Below are 22,550 nucleotides of genomic sequence, written 5' to 3'. Positions count from 1 at the left end.
CCCATACCAACTGTAAGAAGCTAATTAATTAAGATGAGCTATTATCAGCAGGAGAAAAAGCCTTTTGTAGTGATAATCAAGATGGCCCATTTATACAGTTGACAAGAAGGTGTAAGGATACTTAACATGGGGAAATAGATTCAATATGTGTAATGATTCATCATGATTGATTGCAATTCATTTGATTTTGAGGTTACAGGGACAGCAACTAACCGTGAGACTGACATTTGTTTAAATCTCATTCATGTTGACAATAATTATTATTCTTTCAGAATTTAGAAACCCTTTGGTCGTTTCCATCACAGCAAGTCTGATTTGTCCAGTGATTGGAAACTAAACTCTTACTCCCTACACTCTAGTTTCATTTGCTCATGCTTATTTTAATGTTGTCTCCAGCCTGATTTAATAACATCCCTAGAGGCAAGGAGGGGAAGTTTGGATGAAGACTGGCTCTTAAGGGTTTACTGTCCAGGATCCCAAAGCATATATGATGTGCAAACTCCAGAACAGGTGAGCAGTTCAAGAAATTGCTTTCAGCACCCCTAGGGCTTGACAGGTCAGAGCTAAGTGCGGGACAATAAGAGACTGTACAGAATATCTGAAATTACTGGATCAAGACTCCCTCTAGTTTCTGAGCAGTATTTGTTAGGCCTCCCCATGAAAGGAATAAAAAATGCACTGAAGAATTCCCAAACTTATTTCTTGTTTTTTGGTGGCCCAAACCCACTAAAAAAGGCCGCAAAAAAAAAAAAATCCAAAGGAAAAATAGAAAGAGAATGCTTAGCTTTAGTGTAAGGGTATTAACAACTTCTAGCAATATGTCTGTACAAGGTATATGACTGGGAAATTGTCCTCTCTCTGGAACTGTGTTGAACAGTAACAGCAAAATTACCCGCATAACTAGGGAAGTGAGATGAGCAATTGCATTTTCTGTGGAGATAACACAATAGTGCACCCTTCGGAAGTATGTGCTTGGGGCTCTAATGTTGAAAACCATGATTAAATGCCAGTTTACAGCACTTGTTAATGGATAGGCAAGGATGTAGCTTTATCCCAATAGCTGTTTGTCAGTCATTTACAGAAAATCCTCCAAAGCTACTTCTGGAAAAGCCAAGAAGGTAAATAGTTGGTTAGGTCTGGGTTGATTTAAATTGGTGTACACTGATCCATACAAACAAGTGGATTCTGCATAGGAAAGGAGAATCTCTTTTGGTGGGAGAAGAGGTGTGGGAGCCCTGACTTTTAATGTTTAATTAATTTGTTTAATTTGCTTAATGTTTCATGTGCTCCTTCTGTCTCCTGCTTGAGCTGGGTAAGGTTGAAAATCCATCTCCTTTCCCCTCCGATTAGGGTAACACATAGTTAAAATCACTTACAGTTTCCAGAAAACTGTAAGGCCATAGTCAGCCCACTCCATTGTTGTCTGTACTCATCAGGAAGACCAGCCAGCTGGTGTCTCTATCCTGCTTGATCAATGGTCTATATGTGTACTTTGCATGTCTTGTGCTAACCAGAATAGTCTAGACTAGACACTTAGCATTACATTCAGCCTTTATACCGGTACGTGAGCCTCATAGAAGCAGCATTGGCCATTCTCGAGAATGAAACGATTCTCCCTGCCAGGTGAAAATAAATGGATGTTAAATATTTATTTTATTCTTAAAATCAGGAAAGCTATCTCATAGTTTCAAGTAAACACAGGCCTCCAGATCGGTTTCTTTCCAGCCTGCCCTTACAGACCCTCATCTAGCCTCTGTTCAGCATCACATTCTCCAGTCCAGAACCTGCTAAACTCAAAAACCTGTGAGTATATCAGGCAAATAGGCCCATGGCTAATGTCAAACACCAGAAGTTGGCTTCTCATAGCCAGAGTCCAAATGAAAAAGTATAAGAGAGGACTAAGACTTCATCTAAACCTGAGTCTTTAAGGTTTAGAAAAGCTTGTGCAGACAAGCTTATCCCTTTCTCCTGGTCCTTGTAACAGGCAGATACCTACAGTAGGTTGACTTCCTAAAGCCGCATCGTGTGTATCCTCCTTTCTCATGAGGGATCATCCCCAGCTGGACCCTTTTGGTCTCTCCTACAGAAGAACCCAGCCATGCAACAAGGACAGACCTCTCTTCTCTTCCATGCTCAAACATCCTTTCCTTGTCAATTACTGGGTGGAGTCTTACGTGATTGTTATGTCCCTGTTGTAAGCTATTTTGCTTTAGGTAATTATATGGAAGGGAGGCCAGTGTGATTTTTTTGTGTGTGTAAATTTGGACTGTATAATATTCAGGTGTTTTCCTCATTTTAAGCCTGTCCAGGGAATCTCACCATCAGTGTCCGAGAAGATCAGAACAATAAGCACTCTGTGCAAAAGAAAATCTTCAAAAGATTGGCTAATGCAGGAGCCCTCAACTACTTTGCAGGTACATGGGATATATTTTCTCTTTCAGAGGGAATAGTTAAGTTCATCAGCCTGTATGATATCAGGTGTAATGATTCTTCCATCCAGCTGCATGTCCATCAATCTTTGCTTTTTTTTCATTTATATATAATGAGAGTGCTTCATAGTCCTTCTGCGGGCCCTTGATGTTATTTACATACTGTGACAAAGCTCTGTCCTTGCCTCCGTGGGTCCTACATTTCCTGGCGGATTTCGCTAGCCTCAGAGGCTCACTGTGACCGTCCACGTAACCCTTCTTTCTCTAGGGACAAGGGTCACAGTCTGCTGAGCCATTTTCATCATAAGCCAGCAAGGGAGGTGAGGAGAAGTTATCCTTCCTTGCACAGTCTCTGTTGTCTCTCAGTCTCAGTGATTAATCAGGGGGCAAAGGTGCAGGGGGAGGGAGCTCCAGCCTAGGGACCTTAATAGTATCAGCTATGGTAGCTGACCTTTTAGAAACATGACATGTACAATTCCCTGGGCTACTTCCCCCTGACAGCAGCCCTCACTTCCTCAAGCTCCACTTCATCCTTACCTCAGGGCCTCCTTCCTTGTGCCTGATATGGTGTGTACTACTCAGCCTCTCCAACACCACAACTTCCTCCTACAGCTCCTGACATGCACACCCACCTGACTGACTGGGAGACTTTTTAACTAGTTTCAGCCAGCCCCTGATTGGCTTCAGGTGTCCCAATCAACCTAGCATTCTCCCTGCTTTCTGGAAAGTTCTTAATTGGCCCCAGGTGTCTTAATTGACCTGAAGCAGCTTCCATTTCACTTAACCTGGTACCAGGGATTTGTTTAGCCTGGAGCTAATATAGCTATCTCCCACTACTTTTCTATAGCTATCTGGCCTTGCCCCATCACAATACACAATTAGTATGTTGCACAACACCCTCAGTTTCATCTACTTTCCCAGCCAACAATTATCAGACAGAAAATAGACCCTGAAAAACATTCACCACAATATCTATTGCTTTCCAAAATCAGGGAGAATAAATGTGTTTTCATAGACTCAGAGCTGAAGGTCAGAAGAGACCATCCTCCATTCCGGTGGTTCTCACCAGGGGTATGCATATCCTGGGGGGTATGCAGAGGACTTCCAGAGAGTACATCAACTCATCTAGATATTTGCCTAGTTTTACAACAGGCTACATAAAAAGCACTAGCAAAGTCAGTACAAACTAAAATTTCATAGAGACAATGAATTATTTAAACTGCTCTATATATTATACCCTGAAATGTAAATACAATATTTATATGCCAAATGATTTATTTTATAATGATATAGTGAAAATGAGAAAGTAAGCAATTTTTCAGTAATAGTGTGCTGTGACACTTTTTAATTTTTATACCTGATTTCCATAAGCAAGTAGATTTTAAATGCAGTGAAACTTGGGGGTACTCAAGACAAATCAGACTCCTGAAAGGGGTACAGTAATATGAAAAGTTTGAGAGCCACTGCTCCAGTCCAACCCCTTGTAGTGTGCCCTGAAACTCAGCAGACTCAGGCTGTGTTGGACCAAATGGAGAATGTTCCAGAGTTGAGGGGAGAATCCATTGCGAGCAGGCTCTGCACAGCTGACTGCACTACCAACACACCACGTCTCTGTAGAGGCTATGGGGTGGCAGCAGAAAGAAATCTGCTCTGGGGCTAGCACTGTTATGGCAGCCTATTTTACAAGGCTTCATAATCTACCAGTTGCAGATCTCTGCTCTAGTCTATGCATTCTTGATTCTGAACTGTGACTCAGGGGAGGGGATAGTGAAATGTGTTTGTAGGAAGTACCTATCTATCCCTTTCCTAATGGTTCATAACATTCTGTTGACTTTTTTGACTGCTCCTGCATATTGAGCAGATGTTTTCAGAGAACTATCAACGACTCAAGATCTCTTTCTTGAGTGGCAACAGCTAATTTAGAACCCATTATTTTGTATGTAAGTTGGGAATGTGTTTTCCAATGTGCATTACTTTGCACTTATCAACACTGAATTTCATCTGCCATTTTGGTGCTCAGTCACCCAGTTTTGTGAGATCCCTCTGTAATTTTTCACAGTCAGCTTTGGACTTAACTATCTTGAGTAACTTAGTATTGTCTGCAAATTTTGCTACCTCACTGTTTACCCCCTTTTCCAGATCATTTATGAATATGTTGAATAGCACTAGCCCTAGTATAGAACCTTGGGGGACCCAGCTCTTTACGTTGTGAAAACTGACTGTTTATTCCTATGCTGTGTCCCATCTTTTAACCAGTTACTTGATCCATGAGAGGACCTTTCCCCTTATCTCATGACTGCTTATGTTGCTCAAGAGCCTTTGGTATAGGACCTTGTCAAAGGCTTTCTGAAACTTCCGGTACACTATATCAACTGCATCGCTCTTGTCCACTTGCTTGTTGACACCGTCAAAGAATCTTAACAGATTGTTGAGGTATGATTTCCCTTTACAAAAGCCATGTTGATTCTTTCCCAGCGTATTGTTCATCTATGTGTCTGATAATTCTGTTCTTTACAATAGTTTCAAGCAGTTTGCCATGTAGTAAAGTTAGACTTACTGGCCTGTAATTGCCAGGATCGCCTCTGGAACCTTTTTTAAAAATCAGCATTATATTAGGTATCCTCCAGTCATCTGGTATTTAAGGCTGATTTAAGTGATAGGTTACAGACTACAGTTAGTACTTCTGCAATTTCATATTTGAGTTCCTTCAGAACTCTTGGATGAATACCATCTGGTTCTGGTGACTTATTACTTTTTTAATTTATCAATTTGTTCCTGAACCTCCTGTATTGACACCTTAATCTGAGACTGTTCTTCAGATTTGTCACCTAAAAAGGATGGCTCAGGTGTGGGAATCTCCTCAAGTCCTCTGCAGTGCAGACAGGTGCATATAGTTCATTTAGCTTTCCACAACGCCCTTGTCATCCATTGGGGTCCTTTAGCATCTTGGTTGTCCTGTGTGCGCTCTGATTGTTTGTCAGGCTTCCTGCTTCTGTTGTGCTTAAAAACATTTGCTGGTAGGTTTTGTGTCTTTAGCTAGTTGCTGTTCAAATTCTTTTTTGGCCTGCCTAATTGTACTTTTACACTTGACTTGCCAGAATTTCTATTTTCCTCAGTAGGATTTGACTTCCAATTTTTAAATGATGCCTTTTTATCTCTAACTGCCTCTTTTACTATGCTTTTTAGCCATCGTGGCTTTTTTTGGTCTTCTTACTGGGTTTTTTTGGTGGGGGATATACATTATTACACTATACAATATAGTGTATACATACACTATTATGGTATTTTGAACAAGTTTCTATGCAGCTTGCGGACATTCAATTCTTGTGTCTGTTTCTTTCAGTTTCTGTTTCACTACCTTCCTCATTTTTGTGTAGTTCACCACTATAGCATTTAACTTCAAAAAGGAGGACTTCTTTGGTATTTCCCCCCCTACAAGGATGTTAAATTTAATTACATTATGGTCGCTATTACTGAGTGGTTCAGCTATATTCATCTCTTGGACCAGTTCCTTTGCGCCACTTAGGACTGAGGGCTTGTCTGCAAACTACTGCTTAAGTTGATGTGAAAAAGCCACGCCCCTGAGTGACGTAAATTAAATCGACTTAACACAGTGTCTACACAGCGCTATGTCGGTGGGAGAGCTTCCGCCTCTCAATGAGGTGGAGTAATTATGCTGCCAGGAGAGTGTTTTCCTGTTGGCATAGCACGTCTTCACTAGATGTGCTGCAGCAGCGCCGTGCTCATGTAGCACAGTAGTGCAGATTAGCCCTAAATCAGTATTTGCCTCTCCCCTTGTGGTTTCCGGGACTAGCTGCTCCAAGAAGCCATCATTAATGGTGTCTAGAAATTTTATCTCTGCATCCCATTCTGAGGTGACATGTTCCCAGTCAATATGTGGACAGTCGAATCCCCCATTATTATTGGGCTCTCTGTTTTTGTAGCCATTCTAATCTCCCTGTGCATTTCACAGTCATTATTATCCTCCTGGTCAGGTGGTTGATAGTATATTCCTGCTGCTTTTCTCTTATTATTCAAGCATGGAATTTCTACCCATAGAGATTCTATGGTACTGTTTGATTCATTTAAGATTTTTTACTATATTTGACTCTATGCTTTCCTTCACTTATAGTGCCACTCCCCCACCAGCATGACCTACTCTGTCATTCCTAAATATTTTGTACTCTGCTATTACTTTGTTTTTTTGACTATCATCATTTCACCAAGTTTCTGTGATGCTTATTATATCAATACCCTCATTTAATACCAGGCTTTCAAGTTCACCCATCTTAGTATTTAGTCTTCTAGCATTTGTATAGAAGCACTTACAAAATTTGTCAATATTTAGTTGTCCGCCTTCATGTGATGTAATTGAATGGGACTCTTTCCTTTGACTGTTTCTTTTCAGTTCCTGCCTGTACTTTATAAGCTTCTATCCTCTCCTCCTTACTAGAATAAAGAGTATCCCCTTTAATAAATTCTTCCCTGTGGGATGTCTGTCTGAACTGTGTGTTCCTCTGCACCTGTCGGCTTTCCCTCAGCCCTTAGTTAAAAATTCCTCTATGACCTTTTTAATTTTACATGCCAGGAATCTGATTCCATTTTGGTTTAGGAGAAGCCCACTCTTTCTGTGTAGGTTCCTCTTTTCACAAAAGGTTTCCTGGTTCCTAATAAGTCTAAATCCCTCCTCCAAACACCATTGTCTCATCCACTCATTGAGACATTACAGTTCTGCCAGTACTAACTGCTGCTGTGTATTGAATGGAAGCATTTCAGAGAATGCTAACATGGAGGTCCTAGACTTTAATCTCTTACCTAGCAGTCTAAATTTGGCCTCCAAGACCTCTTGCCTACCTTTCCCTGTGTCACTGGTGCCTGCATATACCACAGCCACCGGCTTCTCCTCTGCACTGCAGATAAGTCTATCTAGATGTCTGGAGAGGTCTGCAACCTTTACACCTGATGGACAATTCATGATGCGGTTCTCCCGGTCATCACAAACCGCACTACCTATATTTCTAATAATTGAATTTCCCATTATTATTACATGTCTGTTCCTAACAACTGGGGACTCTCCCCCAGCAGGATATCCTCACTGCAAGAGGATCCAATGACATCATCTGGAAGGAGGGTTCCACATGTGGAATCGTTTCCCTCCACTCCAGCTTCATGTTCTCCTTTCCTAAGGTGTCCATACTCCTCAACAGCACAGAGGAATGAATGAAGGGAGTAAGGTGACCAGGCAAATCGGTTTGAGGAGAATGTTCCAAGCAGAAAGGGCAAAATGGAAGAAGGGATGGAAGCATTTGTGAGAGGAGACAAAAGGGTATCAAGGCAGGTTCCACTGGTGGAGAAGTGATAGCAAGGCGCGTGAAAAGAGACTAAGCTGGAGATTTAGGCTGGGGCTTCATAATGTAGGACTTTGAAAGCAAGGACAAATATTTGAACCTGAAGCATATCAGTGTGCAGCAGCAGTCAAAAAAGCTAACAGAATGTTGGGAATCATTAAGAAAGGGATAGATAATAAAACAGAAAATATCATATCGCCTCTATATAAATCCATGGTATGTCTATATCTTGAATACTGTGTGCAGATGTAGTCAACTCATCTCAAAAAAGGTATATTGGAATTGGAAAAGGTTCAGAAAAGAGTAACAAAAATGATGAGGGGTAAGGAAAAGCTTCCATATTAGGAGAGATTAATAAGACTGGAACTTTTCAGCTTGGAAAAGGGACGACTAAATGGAGATATGATAGAGATCTATAAAATCATGACTGGTATGGAGAAAGTAAATAAGGAAGTGTTATTTACTCCTTCTCATAACACAAGAACTAAGGGTCAGCAAATGAAATAAATAGACAGCAGGTTTAAAACAAACAAAAGGAAGTATTTTTATCACACAACACACAGTCAACCTGTGGAACTACTTGCCAGAGGAAGTTGAAGGCCAAGACTATAATAGGGTTTAAAAAGAACTAGATAAGTTCATGGAGGATAGGTCCATCAATGGCTATTAGCCAGGATGGGCAGGGATGGTGTTCCTAGCCTCTGTTTGCCAGAAGCTGGGAATGGGCGACGGGATGGATCACTTGATGATTACCTGTTCTGCTCATTCTCTCTGGGGGCACCTGAGATTGGGCACTGTAGGAAGACAGGATACTGGGCTAGACGGACCTTTGGTCAGACCCAGAATGGCCATTCTTATGTTTATGTTTATAGTGAAGTCACTCAAAGATTAGGTGATGTAGCTGAAGTCCTGGGCAGGACAACGAGCCCTTTAGAGGAAACTCGTGGCTTCCGCCTTTGTCTTCGAGTCTTCCATCAATTCCCTGCTTCCATGGAAGGCAGACATCTAAGCAAAATGTATGTAGCCTTGTTCCAGTACTCCAGTGGGAGACTCTTTGGAAAGTCCTTCAACCAGCTGGTGGTAGAAGCCTTTGAAAAATGGAAATCTCTTCCCTGGGCTAAAGAAACTGGGGTAAAACTAATGACCAGTACTTCTATAGAAATAGACGTTATTTTGGCACTGCGTTTACCCAGACACCAGAGGATAGTCAGGTTTCAGAAGAGGAACATGGAATAAGGGCAACAGATGAGAAAAAATCAGGGATGCTTTCAGTGGCTCAGCTTCCATTTTCCAGAAAACAATGCATAATATATGGCCTCACCTGTTCAATGAATTTAAGGTGCTAACACAGTACAGAGGGCCCTATAGAGACCTTCTGCACTGTGGTGGACATCCTGTTTCCGTTGTTATGTATAAACCTTAATGTATTACTCTTTCTTAGTAATGTGTGCCATAAAATAGACAAGATACACAATTTGGAATTTCCTGGATTGATCTCACAACTTCAGTGTTGCTTTAATGTTAGTTTTCTGCATTCAGAAATAACTTCACCAAGCACTAAAATGTGGCCATTTCTAAGGTGGAGCACACAGAGGTTTAATAGTGCTCAGGAACATCATACAACTGTAAAAGTAAGGTGGTAGAATTTAATAAATCAAAGATATCTTCAGAGCTGACGTTGTGACAAACATTGTGGCATATACTGAAACAACTTTGTCCGATAATACAAAATTAACATACTCATTTGTTCTGAACGTTACGATAGACAGTATCACAGGGAGCATCTGACTGTAAAACTGACATTTTTCATCTTCTTCAGTTTGATTTGTTGTGATATGCACACGTAGGTAAATGTTCTGGCAGCATTTAGAAACTCTTGGGGAGTTTGGCTGGCTGCACTGTAAGAAAACTACCCTTTCAGTGTGTGCCGTGGCTTTTGACTCGTTTTCAATTGTTTTAATGCTGTTTCCAGCCCTGTTCAGGAGCACCTAACATGCGTGGTTCAGACAACCGCTGGCTACTAAAGCTGAAATGTCCAAGGTCCCAGACAGAGTATGACCTGCAGACTCCAGAACAGGTGGGTGACAATTCATTTCTTCAGCCATAGTTTTCACCCCGCTAAGCCCTAGAATGTGGCATGTGAAACCAATATCTGTAATGGGGTACGCCAGGAGTTTTTACATTTACATGGCTTTTGAAGACTATAAATACTAAGGGTGAGATTCTAACAGGCGCAGACTTGTAGAGGCCAGCACAGAACTTTGTAATCCAGAGGAAGTGGGAGCAATCCTGGTCTGTTCCATGAGCAGAAACTGTCCTTGGCATACCATAGGCAGCTCTGGGGCCTGTTTCAGTTATGCCAGCCACCCTGTAGCTGCCCTATGAGCTGTAGCCCTGCTTGGAATCTCTGCAGTAGCTCTGGCCTGAAGCCCCATCCTTGATATGTCCCTTCTGTCCTTAGTCCTGCCCTGGCACACCTCTCCTATCCCCAGCACATCCCCTACTCTAGGGCTTGTGATGGGATTCTTGGTAGTAGAGTTACAGCTGTCTTCAGCAGTTCCTGTGCTGGGGGATCCTCTCCCAGCAGAACTGGCAGCTTTAGGACTCCCTTGCGCTGTTCTAACCCTTTCACCAGTACAAAAGGGGCAGGGGTAGGGGTGAGGATCTCACCTCCAGGAGAAAGAGGAAATGCTGAGATTTAGGATGGCCCAGTAGAGGGACATAACTCGGAATAAAGGGGTGAACCTGAGTCAAGATAAAATGTAGACTATCAGGACATGTTTCCTAAAAGTGATGTCTTCTGGGCCATCAGTAGTCTCCCAAGAGAAATGGTGGCAGCTCTGCTGCATGAATCTATTAACTTAAACTGGACAAAACAATGGAGACTGTTTGCTACCGTCTGATCTGATCTTGAATGGTACATTGGGAATGGACGCAGTAAACTAACTAACTGGGATTATATGAATCTTGGTCAAGATCTTCGTAAGCCTGTGTTTCAAAACTGCTGAGTACCCTCAGCTCTTATTGTAATGAGTCTTCATTGCAGCCATAGTCGCTAAGATTAAAGTATTTACAGCTTCGGCAGCCAAAGGCTTGTCCATTGTTTTGGTCTTGGAGAGATACTAATGTTTCCCAAGAGCCTGATTTACAAGAGCCTCATGCTTTTTATTTTCTCTCTTAATGAGCTATCCTCCCTATCCATTTCCCCATTGGCTGAGTCCTACTGCATTACCTGCACCGAAGGCAACAAATGTGCTCCTTCTCCTGCCCAGGGAGTAGTTTAAGCAGCTCCCAGATCCTAGCCAGCATGGTAGTACTATCTTCATGCTCATTGCCAATCAACAGAAGGGTTTCTCCAGTTACATCTGCAGCCTTAGCATCTTGTCTTGTGGGATATCTGGGATGCACCTAGTCAATACTTGGATGGGAGAACTCCAAGGAAAACCTAGAGCAGGAATGTATTTGGCCCAGCATGCTGCAGACAGTGGTATTGTTAACTGAGTCTTCCAGATGAACCAGCACCTTGGCTTGGTGTTGGGGACACTGTGCTGTTGGAAGAGATGTAAAACCAAAGACCCAGCCCTGTATGGACATTAAATATGCCGTGGCCATTTCTGCTGGAATAGGGGTGTTAGCCTTGGGGTCCTGCCAGATTTCAGTTTGGGTAATAAAATTCTGCCTAACTCCATTTGCGGCTGTTTCTGCTTGATAAGGTATTCGAAACTTCCTGTCCTAAACCATTGCTGTGCATTGCTAAACTGGTGCTGCAAGACTCTTTGCACAGCTATGGTTAGTGAAGTGTGTAAGGCACGTTGGGATTCTTTGGGGTGAAAGGTGCTATAGTTATGCCCCAGGTTGTAGAGGAATTTGAGTTTGGTACCTAGGTGGAAGGATGAGCGGTGTGATTTTTGTAAACCAAAACTGCTCTGTATGCAGACTTTTTCCTTCTGTTAAATCTTTGCAGAGGGCCACCTCATCCCTGGCTAGGAGCAGATCCCCACGAACTTTTGTCAGAAGTGCTTCTGAGAGGAAAAAAGCTTGCGAAGATTGGTTAACGCAGAAGCGTTTTTCTCAAGTGCAGGTAGGACAGAAGCTGTATTTTTGCAGGGATGAGGAAAAGGTAATTAAGTGCAATGTCCTGTAAAATTTCGGCTGTGTGGACAATACCTAGTGGTTTGCCACCTTTGGGAAGAGTAACAAAAAGTTACCAAGTGAGATGTGTTTTGGGGTGGAAAGGTAACTTACATAGTCAAAGCATCTAGTTTGAAATGGTTCCCTGCAGCCTGAGGCTCAGCAGGATTCACTTGGCCACATCATCATCCTGTGATAGATCCATTCAGTTCCATGTAGTCTCCTGTGTGTGGGTGTTTTGGATAAGACCTTAACAACTGGGGTCTTGTCTGCTTTGATTAGGCATTTTTTTTATATGAGACAGGAGTTTTTGTAAGAGAAGTCTGTCATCCTCGGGCAACATTTTCCATCCCTTTACTGTTGTACAGTGTGAGTGTTAGTTGCTACCCTCCACACCAGAGGTAGCTTCATTTTAATGATGCTATATGGATAGAATTGGTATTTGAATTGAGAAGAGCACTGTAAGATATTATTAAAGGTGGCCTGCAGTTATATAATACAGGTCTATCAGGTTTAGTGTAACATACTGAATGTCCCAAATAACCAAGGTAAATGGGCCATTCAGCTTATTATGAAATACAGAGTTCTCCTTCTTTGGTTGCCTGTACTTTCTGCTCCCTGGCTCTGGCTCCTGCTCCATGCATTGTTCTGCTGATATCACATCAGTAAGAGAACCCTGCTGAAGCATGAAACCAGTCTACAGAGCTGAGGCAGATGTCTTTTTAAACAACATAGTGTGGTTTTTCAAAGTTAAAAATAAAGAAACAGATTTATACACATTGGGATATAAAATAATATAGAACTTTGAAGAATCATGGAAGGTGGGAGGCTCTTTCTTTACTTGCATAGGCCAGCTCCAAACACCTCTGCTGTGTTCCATCAATGATGTGGTACCATCAGCACATGAGATGTAAACCAACATTACCCAGAAAATTCTAAATTAACACTAAAACTTCATTCTTAAATGGTGCATAAGGATTGCAATAGAGTTGGTTTGTGAAATCATCTGCAGTAGCCATGAAAGGCAGCAAGGTGAGTGAAGAATAACATTTCAGCCTCTCTCTGGCTTTGGTCTACACTCAAAGTGTTGTCCTGGTGTAACTACAATGATTTAAAATTGATCAGGTTATACTGGTGCAAACCCTTAATGTACATACACTTAAACTAGTTTAAACCTTGCATATATTAGGTTAATGTAAGCCGTAGGTAGGTTGGTTTAAGCTAAGCCGATGTAAGTGAGATTTCAATCAGTTTGTGTGTATCTACACTAGCAGTTTGCATCAATGAAATTGAATTGATTTTAAGTTGAGTTAATTACACTGAGGCAACTTGTCCAATGTAGGCCAGCCTTTAGCTCTTTACCACCTCTCTGGCTCTTACACACAGTACCCTGTGCAGTTTGGGTCTGAAACTGACAAGTTCACTGAAATGCGAAACATTTATTGTCGATTTTAAAGGTGAAGTTTGAAGTTTGCTGTTAGAATCTTTCCTGTAAAATGTAGAGTTGTTTTCTTTTTTTAAATTAATTCAGTACTGTAAAAGGTGATGGATTGACAGTCCTGGAGACCGGTCCTCTGTCTATCCCATAGCTTCCTCGCCTGTGTGCCTCAACCATGCTCTGAAGGGACCACTTCTATGAGTGAGAGATTTGTTCAGTCTCTGTTGTGCGTTCATTCCTTGGCCTCTGTGCTGAGACTGCTAATAAGGGTACTTGCAGTGATTATGGTACTAGATTAGGAACTCTTCATTTAAAAACTAGATTGAGAACATCAGTTCAATTGAAGGTTAGGAATTTAAACTTTTTTTTTTAAAGTTTATGGTGTGCTGTAATTGACAATGTGGTGATAACAGCTCCTCCCTGTTCTTATTTTCAAGGATGTGGATTGAGTTGAGGGATGGGGGTGTTTAGTTGGGAGGTATGGAGGGAACTTTGTGTAAATAAATATTTGGGGTTTACAATACAGATGGGTTAATAAGCTAGGAAGAGAAAAAGGAAATGCACCGTAAGATTAAATCTTCCTTGGAGGTTTTCTTCTCAGGAGGGAGTTCTCCCATATTTTTTTCTCATACTTGAACTGATGCGATCTTTCCTCTTTTATTTTCTTATCTGCTTTTCCTTCCCATGCTCATCTGAGCATCTAAACACAATGCCTAAGAGTGCCATCAGCCCTTCCATCTTTGCTGATCAGAGAACTTAGTCTGATCATTATTATTTTGAATTCAGAGTTAATTCTAATGATTCTTTTTTATTCAGCATTTTTACTTCCCAGTTTTGCTGGTATTTTGTTAGGCAGTATCTAATGAAGGCCAAGATATTATTGCTGCTACCCAGTCCATCTTGGACAGAGAGAATTATTTTGTAAAGGTAAGGAATATATATTTGTCCTTTTCACTATATCGTGATAACTACACAAGAGAACATGTGGGTGTCAAAATTTCTCTGCCCATCAACAGTTGATGGTAAAATGTCAGTTGTCGGTCATATCATAAGACCAGTTATCTCAAGATATGTGACCTTTGAGCTAAATTCTCTCAAATATTCCAGTGTGAATCAGAGTAAATAGATTTTCATCACTGTAATTTAGACCCCATATCTTTAGTTGAGTCCTTGTGCCTTTCTTTCCTCACTGGAAGAAATGTGTAATTTTACCTACAGCTACCTGAGCTCTGATGTTATGACCCATGTCTTCCTCTGTGCTACTTTCTCCATAGACTGCCAGGTTTTCATTTTTGCTGCTATAGATTTATCTGTCCTCTTGGTCACTCATAGCTCCTGCTGCCTATGGTGCCAATCCCTAGCATTCCACAATCAAGTTAGACTCCCAAATCATAAGATTGGCTTAAAACCTTGAGATGTTTTTCACCTGCCCTCTGATTTTTCCACCTTTGGGGTGTGGGATCATTTCAGATTCAACCTTAAATAAGCATACAAAAATACAGGCCTCCCTGTTCACTGCTCAGAGAGGACTTAGCTCACCCTATTCTAGCTCTTTGGATTTGGGTGCTGACATTTTATCCCCTAGCCCTAACTATCCAGGTTGGGCATTCTTCCATGTCCCTGCCCACAGTTCACCTGTCCCCCACCGCTTCTCTCTGTATTCACTTGCCCCCATATTTTCTGGCTTTTCCCTTCTGTGCTACATCACAGTCTCTTGCACCTCACGTTGCCCTGCAGCCCCATACGCCATGTGGCCTGATGCTCTGGGAAAGAGATTAAAAGTTTATGGTAAATTAGTGCTCTGCTTAATGCTGAATTTGCTATGGATTCACAGCCTATTTAGCACCACCCTTTTCCCCTTTTGCTAGGCCACCACACAGGCCTCTGAAAGGAGGTTGCATTGAAGATGGGACCCTAAAAATGGGCTTACAACCAGTCCCTTGCTTAGAAGATCAACATTTATATTGGGTCTTTCTGTTTGGTCACTTAACTGCCCATTTCCACCTACCCTTCCATTCATCCCACCACATTTGGATTCTGTTTTCTGTATAGACTTCCGATAGCTCTGAAAGATGAGTGCTTACTAGGTTACCTAAATACATTAATATCCTCTGCCTCTCTGTCATGTAGGAGGTGGACAAGTATTTGAAACACAGAGATTTCTTAGAGCTGAGAAAGAAGGAGATCCAGTACAAGAAATGGCTGGAGTGTGTTTCAGAGCCGTTGCTGCAGAAAATTGAGGACAAAGTTGACAGCCAGTCAAGTGAAGAAATAGAGGAAAGGAAACGAAAGCAGCTCTCTCTATATTTAAACTACTGTAATAAGAAGGTATCCATAATGATTTTATCATTGTATGGGTTGCACATTGAGGGTTGCCGGCAAAACCACCCATTGCTGACGCACTGTGGCACACCCTGGGGATCTGCATTAGTCTTGTTTGTAACTGATCTTTTTTTCTTGCTAACAACATAATTGTGGTTTAAACTAATCACTATTGTATTAAGGTAATATGGTAAAAAAAATCTGAATGATTGGATTGTCCAGTGTACCAGATACATATGAAATGATTCCAAACTGGATTTGCTGTAATGAGAAAATGGTGGGTTTTGCTTAGTGGGGTGTGAAATGTTTAGCGTGAAAACCATGTGCTAAACAATCCTCCCCAGAAGAGGTCAAGGACTGAATGGGTCAACAGAGACTGAACTATACTCTCACCCCTCCAGAGTTTTTTCCAGGGTGGTTTTGCAGCATATTGTCAGAGCAGCGTGGGGAAGCACTCACTTCTGTGCTCTATCTGTTCTGCGAAGCAGTAGGACCACAGGCTGAGGCAGTGCCAATGTAATATCTTAATTATAGATAGAGTGACATTACCAATTACTTTAGGGTTGCACAGGGCTTTAAAAACACTCAGTGACTTAGGTGCCTTGTTTCGAATGGCTTAATACTCAAAACTAATTATGCTCAGGGTAGAAAATATAATTCTTTTGTAAATTTGACACTGCTAGTGGGCGCTTTGAACACACAGGATAGCTGCTGTGAGAGTTACACTTTAAGAAAAGGAGTACTTGTGGCACCTTAGAGACTAACCAATTTATTTGAGCATGAGCTTTCGTGAGCTACAGCTCACTTCATCGGATGCATACCGTGGAAACTGCAGCAGACTTTATATACACACAGAGATCATGAAACAATACCTCCTCCCACCCCACTGTCCTGCTGGTAATAGCTTATCTAAAGTGATCATCAAGTTGGGCCATTTCCAGCACAAATCCAGGTTTTCTCACCCTCCACCCCCCCACACACAAACTCACTCTCCTGCTGGTAATAGCCCATCCAAAGTGACAACTCTCTACACAATGTGCATGATAATCAAGGTGGACCATTTCCTGCACAAATCCAGGTTCTCTCACCCCCTCACCCCCTTCCAAAAAACACACACACACAAACTCACTATCCTGCTGGTAATAGCTCATCCAAAGTGACCACTCTCCCTACAGGCAGGAGAGTGAGTTTGTGTGTGGGGGGGTGGAGGGTGAGAAAACACATTGTAGGGAGAGTGGTCACTTTGGATGAGCTATTACCAGCAGGATAGTGAGTTTGTGTGTGAGGGGGCGGAGGGTGAGAGAACCTGGATTTGTGCAGGAAATGGCCCAACTTGATGATCACTTTAGATAAGCTATTACCAGCAGGACAGTGGGGTGGGAGGAGGTATTGTTTCATGATCTCTGTGTGTGTATAAAGTCTGCTGCAGTTTCCACGGTATGCATCCGATGAAGTGAGCTGTAGCTCACGAAAGCTCATGCTCAAATAAATTGGTTAGTCTCTAAGGTGCCACAAGTACTCCTTTTCTTTTTGCGAATACAGACTAACACGGCTGTTACTCAGTTACACTTTAGTGTCTCTTAACAGAAAACTGTTAAATTCATTCTGTGGTTCATGAACTGAATGTAGTAAATGACAGATTTCTTCACCAAACAGTTACTGAACCAACAAGAAGTGATGCTGTTTTAGACTTAATTTTGGTTAAGTACTGAGAACATCATAGAAGAGTTGGCTGTAGAATATAACCTTGGATCAAGTGATCACAAATTAAGTCAGTTTAAATTAAAAGGAAGGATCATCAAAAACAGGTCAGTAACTAAGGTTTCTCAAGAGACTTTAAGAAACATAATTAGTAAAGTCAACTGGACTGAAGAGCTCAGGATTTAAATATGGAGAAGGCTTGGACTTTCTTAAAGTCAAAGGTGCAAAAACTATTTGGAATTTGAGTTCCAAGCAAGGGGAAAAAACATGTAGGGCAGCACTCCAGACCTAACTGGATGAGTAATCACCTCAAAAAGGATATTAAGAGTAAGCAAAGACCCTAAAAAGAATGAAGACAGGATTGATCAAAAAAGAAACTTATGTCTTGCTGATCAAAGTGTAGGGATAAAGTGAGAATAGCCAAAAAGCAAGCTGAGTTAGAGCTTGCTAAAGGAATTAATACAAATAATGAAAGATTCTTCGGACATAGAAATGAAAAGAGAACAAGAGAGGAAGAAATGGGGCCTCTGTGCAGCGAGGATAGGGTGGAGATTAAGGATAATACACATATGGCACCAAATGATAATATAGAGCCATAAGGTAGAATGGCTGATGGGAATAAGTGTATAGAAATGGAAATTAACACATGAGAGATGAAAGCAAAACTCATAAGAGTTTACTGCGCTCATATCAGAGGAATTGGATAATCTCCATCCCAGAATACTTAAAAAAACTGGCACATGAGATTGCTAATCTGATAGCGAGGATTTTTAATAAACCTATCAAATCTGGGATGGTACCATATGACTGGAGAATAGCATATGTAATACTTATATTAAAGAAAGGGCGAAAAGGGAAAATTGTCAACTATAGACCAGTTAGTCTGACCTCAATAAGTATGCAAGGTTTTAGAACAAATTCTGAAGGAAAGAGTAATTAAAGATATGGAGGTAAATGGAATAAAATTCAACATGGTTTTCCCAAAGATAGGATGTGCACACTAACTAGATATCTTTCTTGTGTAAGATAAATTATTTTAAAAGAGCAAGGACATGCAGTAGCTCTAATCTGTCTGGTCTTCAGGAGAGCATTTGATGCATACTACATGGGTAAGGAACTGGCTAAAATGAGGTAACAATGGGTTGGGCTGAAAGGAGACCATCTAGCCCAATATCCTGTCTTCCGACAGTGGCCAATGCCAGGAGCCCCGGAGGGAATGAATAGAACAGGTAATCATCAAGTGATCCATCCTCTGTCACCCATTCCCAGCCTCTGGCAAACAGAGACTAGGGACACCATCCCTGCCCATCGTGGCTAATAGCCATTGATGGACCTATCCTCCATGAACTCATCTAGTTCTTTTTTGAACCCTGTCTTGGCCTTCACAACATCCTCTGGCAACTTCCACAGACTGACTGTGAGTTGTGTGAAAAAATACTTCCTTTTGTTTGTTTTAAACCTGCTGCCTATTTATTTCATTTGGTGACCCCTAGTTCTTGTGTTATGAGAAGGAATAAATAACACTTTCTTTTTTACTTTCTCCACACCAGTCATCGTTTTATAGACCTCTATCATATCTCCCCTTAATAGTCTCTTTTCCGAGATGAAAAGTCCCAGTTTTATTAATCTCTCCTAATAGGGAAGCTGTTCCATACCCCTAATCATTTTTGTTGCCCTTTTCTGAATCTTTTCCAATTCCAATATATATTTTTGAGATGGGTAACCACATCTGCATGCAGTATTCAAGATGTGCACGTGCCATGGAGAACTACTGGGTCGGAGGGAGGTTACTAGTAGAGTTCCTCAAGCATCAGTGGGTCTTGAGACCGATCTTGTTTAATATTTGCTTTAATGACCTTGGCACAAGAAGTAGGAGTGCGCTAATGAAATTTGCTGATGCCACAAAGTTGGGAAGCATTGTCAATACAGAGGAGTATTGCAAAATTGTACAGGAAGAATTGGATGACCTAGATCACCAGAGTAATAGAAATGGGATGAAATTAAAAAGTACAAAGTTCAATGTAATGCATTTAGAGACTATAAGAATTTCTGCTGTAAATTGGGGCCTCATCAGTTAGAAACAACAGAGGCAGAGAAAGACCTGAGTGTATTAGTCAGTCACAGGATGACTACGAGCCACCAACGTAATGTGGCCATAAGAAAGGAAAATGCAATCCAGTAGAGAGAGAGAGCCATATTAATGGCATTGTACAAGGCATTGGTAAACTCTCGTCTGGAATAATGTGTATAGGGCTGGTCACTCATGTTCAAGAAAGATAAGTTTGAATAGGTGCAGAGAAGGAGTCCTAGGATGATCAGGGGAATGGGGAGCATACTTTATGAGAGGAGACTAAAAGAGATTAGCTTATCTAGACTAGCAAAATGAGGGCTCAGAGGGGATATGATTGCTCTCTATAAATACATCAAGTGGGTAAATGCCAGGGAGGTTAAAGACCTATTTAAGATAAAGGAAAGTGTTGACACAAGAACAAACAGATATAAACTGGCCATGAGTAAACTTAGGCTGGAAATTAGAAGAAGGTGTCTAACCATCAGAGGAGGAAGGTTCTGGTGCAGCCTCCCAATAGGGGTAGTGGGGGCAAACAATGAGTATTAAGACACAGCTTGAGAAGTTTATGAACAGGATTAAATGACCGGGTTGCTTGTACAGCAGGATACTGGAATTTATGATCTAGGGGGTTCCTTCCAGTCATCCTTCCTACGTAACTTGGATGCACAAAACAGTTAGAACAGTCACTTCATCTACCACTGGTGAAATAATCATTTACACTTATAAAATGTCTTTTCAGTCAAAGGAAACAAGTTTTTTAGGAGCTCTACCCATACAGCATCATGGTAATGCAGCCAGCTGGGTGTGAGAGCAGTAGGCAATAGGCACACTGTGCTACAGTAGTGAAACTTTGGTCATAGAGTTTGAGATACATATGAAAAGTGACATGGAAGCTTTAAAAGTCCACACAGAGCAAACAGAACCTCCGTTTCTACGGTTTAATCAGAACATCCCACACAGTAAACAGCATGGAACTCCATTTATTTATTTTGGAAGGATGAAGGGCTTGGTCAGACTTTTCACTGAAGGCATGGGATTCAGAACCTCTGGGTTCAGGATATACTGCAGATACGATATTCAGGTCTGCAGCCAGCCAACCTCAGAATGTGATCCAGTAGGATCTCACAAACTGGGCTGGGTCACTACTTGGATGGGACTCCTCCACGGAACACCCAAGTGCTGCAGGAAGTGGTGTTTATTACTTGGTTGGTGGCACTCTTCTTGCTGAGTCCTTATAGCTCCATTGCCATGCTGCTGAATGAGACCCTGGCCACTTGTGATTGTTAAAGATACCATGGCCTTTTTCATAAAAGCTAGTGTGACTTAGCCAGATTCCAAGTGAGGCAATTCCACCCTACAGTTTCAGCTATGTATAGTATTCTCCATGCCTATAAACTGTGCTATAGAGGGGGCTGCCTGGCTGTGGTGGGTGGAGTGAGGCTTATATAACCTGCTTTACCTTGTGGGGGGTGTGAGTCTTGTAAAAACACTGAGATCCTTGGAAGGGAAATACCAAGTGTGGTGGAAAAGCTGAGGCCCCTGAGCCATTGCTCTGGCTAAGATGATGTAAATAACCTGCCAACATATCATGACCCTGCCGGCTGGTTTCACCACTTCCTTTTAGTTCTCAGGGAATCCATGGCACATTTTCCACAGTGAAAAGCCCAGCTCCCCTCTTGTATCATGAATTTGGGGACTTCAGCCCTACTCTACAACCTGTGGCTGTGAACCCTCTAAAATCCCCTATTCTTGGTTACCTGAGTGCATGGCCCTGTATGAGCAGTGGGGCATTAATTTGCATTCACTGTGTCCATTTTTGAATCACTTTGAGGGACTGAGACATTTCTGTGGTGTAGATAAAATCCCTGATGCTGGCTCACCTTAAAGCTTTCTTGTTCTGATGTTTTCTCCCTTTTTGTCCATTTCTTTCTTCCTGCCTTTTTCTCCTTCTCTCCCTGCCATTAGCCTTTCCCTTCTCCTGGCCCCCCTGCTGCCCCACCTCACTGCCCCTCTGTCATCAACCCGATGCCTCTCTCCATCTCCATCAATCTCCCTCCATTCTCCCACTTCTTCCTCCAGGCTCCCCCGCCCTCTCGCACCCCACGCATGCTTCCTCCCTTCCCTTTCACTCTTCTATCACTCTCCTCTTCCCCCCCACCACTTGTCCCTGCCTCTTGCCCGTTCCATCCCTCTGTTCTCCCTCCTTTCTATCAGTCACTCGCTCCCTTCCCCCCTTTCATCCAGCCTCCCCCTCTCTTCCTCCGGTCTCTCCCCTCCCTGACCTTCCAAGTGCCCCCATCTCAGTCTTTCCCTCTCCCCAGATCTCTGCCAGCTCTCTCCCCACAGCTTTGCTCCTCCCTCCCCCCTCTGACTCTGCCAACATTTCCCCCTCTCCCTGTCCCTCCATTGGTTCTCCAATCTCCACCTCTCCTTCCCCCCATCCCATCCCATCCCGCCAGCCAGCCTTCCTCTGACTCCCCACTCTTTCACCTCCCCCCTTCCCGCCAGTCCCACAGCCAAAGCCATGGGTAGCGGATGAATGGCGACATGGCCAGTCATGGCCCGAAGATAGAAGCAGCTCTGCTTCCATCAGGCCACAGTTGGCTGAAGACAAGGGTCTGCTCAGCTGCACCAGGCCGGTATCCATTTTTTCAAACCTCTCAGCTCTTCAGCAGCGGTGGATGTCACTTCCATCTCCGGCTGGACTGCTGAGTTAGGCCTGGGGGGAGGGGAGCTCTGCTGCACTTCACAACAGCGTGGCAGGGACATGGAGGGGCTTGTGCACCAATGCTTTAGAGAGTAGCAGAGACGTCATAAACTATGCCTGTGCTTCCACGTGGGATTAGCCATTAAGACTGTAAACTCTCCAGGGCAGGCACATCACTGGGTACGTGTTTGTACAGCACCTAGCACAATGCTGAGCCTGATCTGAGGCCTCCATGCACTACTATGATATCAATATTAAATACAAAGCAAGGGATGGCATGAAACTGCTGCTGAGGAGTTAGAGCTGCATCAATAACAGACTCCTCCAGCCACAGGACACTGTAAATGTACATGTAACCTGTGCTAGCTAGGCCTCAGCCCTGCTACACTCCAGCCACTGCACC

General features: G+C 42.4%; 1 protein-coding gene across 7 annotated transcripts in view; it reads left to right on the top strand.

The window, feature by feature from the left end:
• Window positions 1-22,550, top strand: part of FAM228B (family with sequence similarity 228 member B) — a 28,581-nt gene that overhangs the window by 1,063 nt on the left and 4,968 nt on the right. For 2 of the 7 annotated variants that reach the window (XM_073335835.1, XM_073335834.1), the window contains exons 2-7: window positions 397-510; window positions 2,301-2,414; window positions 9,750-9,854; window positions 11,742-11,858; window positions 14,199-14,273; window positions 15,477-15,674. In XM_073335835.1, the coding sequence (XP_073191936.1) occupies window positions 397-510; window positions 2,301-2,414; window positions 9,750-9,854; window positions 11,742-11,858; window positions 14,199-14,273; window positions 15,477-15,674 (723 nt within the window). Of the gene's footprint in view, window positions 1-396; window positions 511-2,300; window positions 2,415-9,749; window positions 9,855-11,741; window positions 11,859-14,198; window positions 14,274-15,476; window positions 15,675-21,405; window positions 22,080-22,550 lie in introns of all 7 variants that reach the window. The other 5 variants (XR_012157901.1, XR_012157902.1, XR_012157903.1 and 2 more) reach the window with 5 other exon arrangements.

Source organism: Lepidochelys kempii, chromosome 3 (assembly GCF_965140265.1).
Source record: "Lepidochelys kempii isolate rLepKem1 chromosome 3, rLepKem1.hap2, whole genome shotgun sequence".
Taxonomy (NCBI): domain Eukaryota; kingdom Metazoa; phylum Chordata; order Testudines; family Cheloniidae; genus Lepidochelys; species Lepidochelys kempii.
The sequence above is the reverse complement of the archived record's forward strand: the minus strand, read 5'-3'. Positions and strand labels throughout refer to the sequence as shown.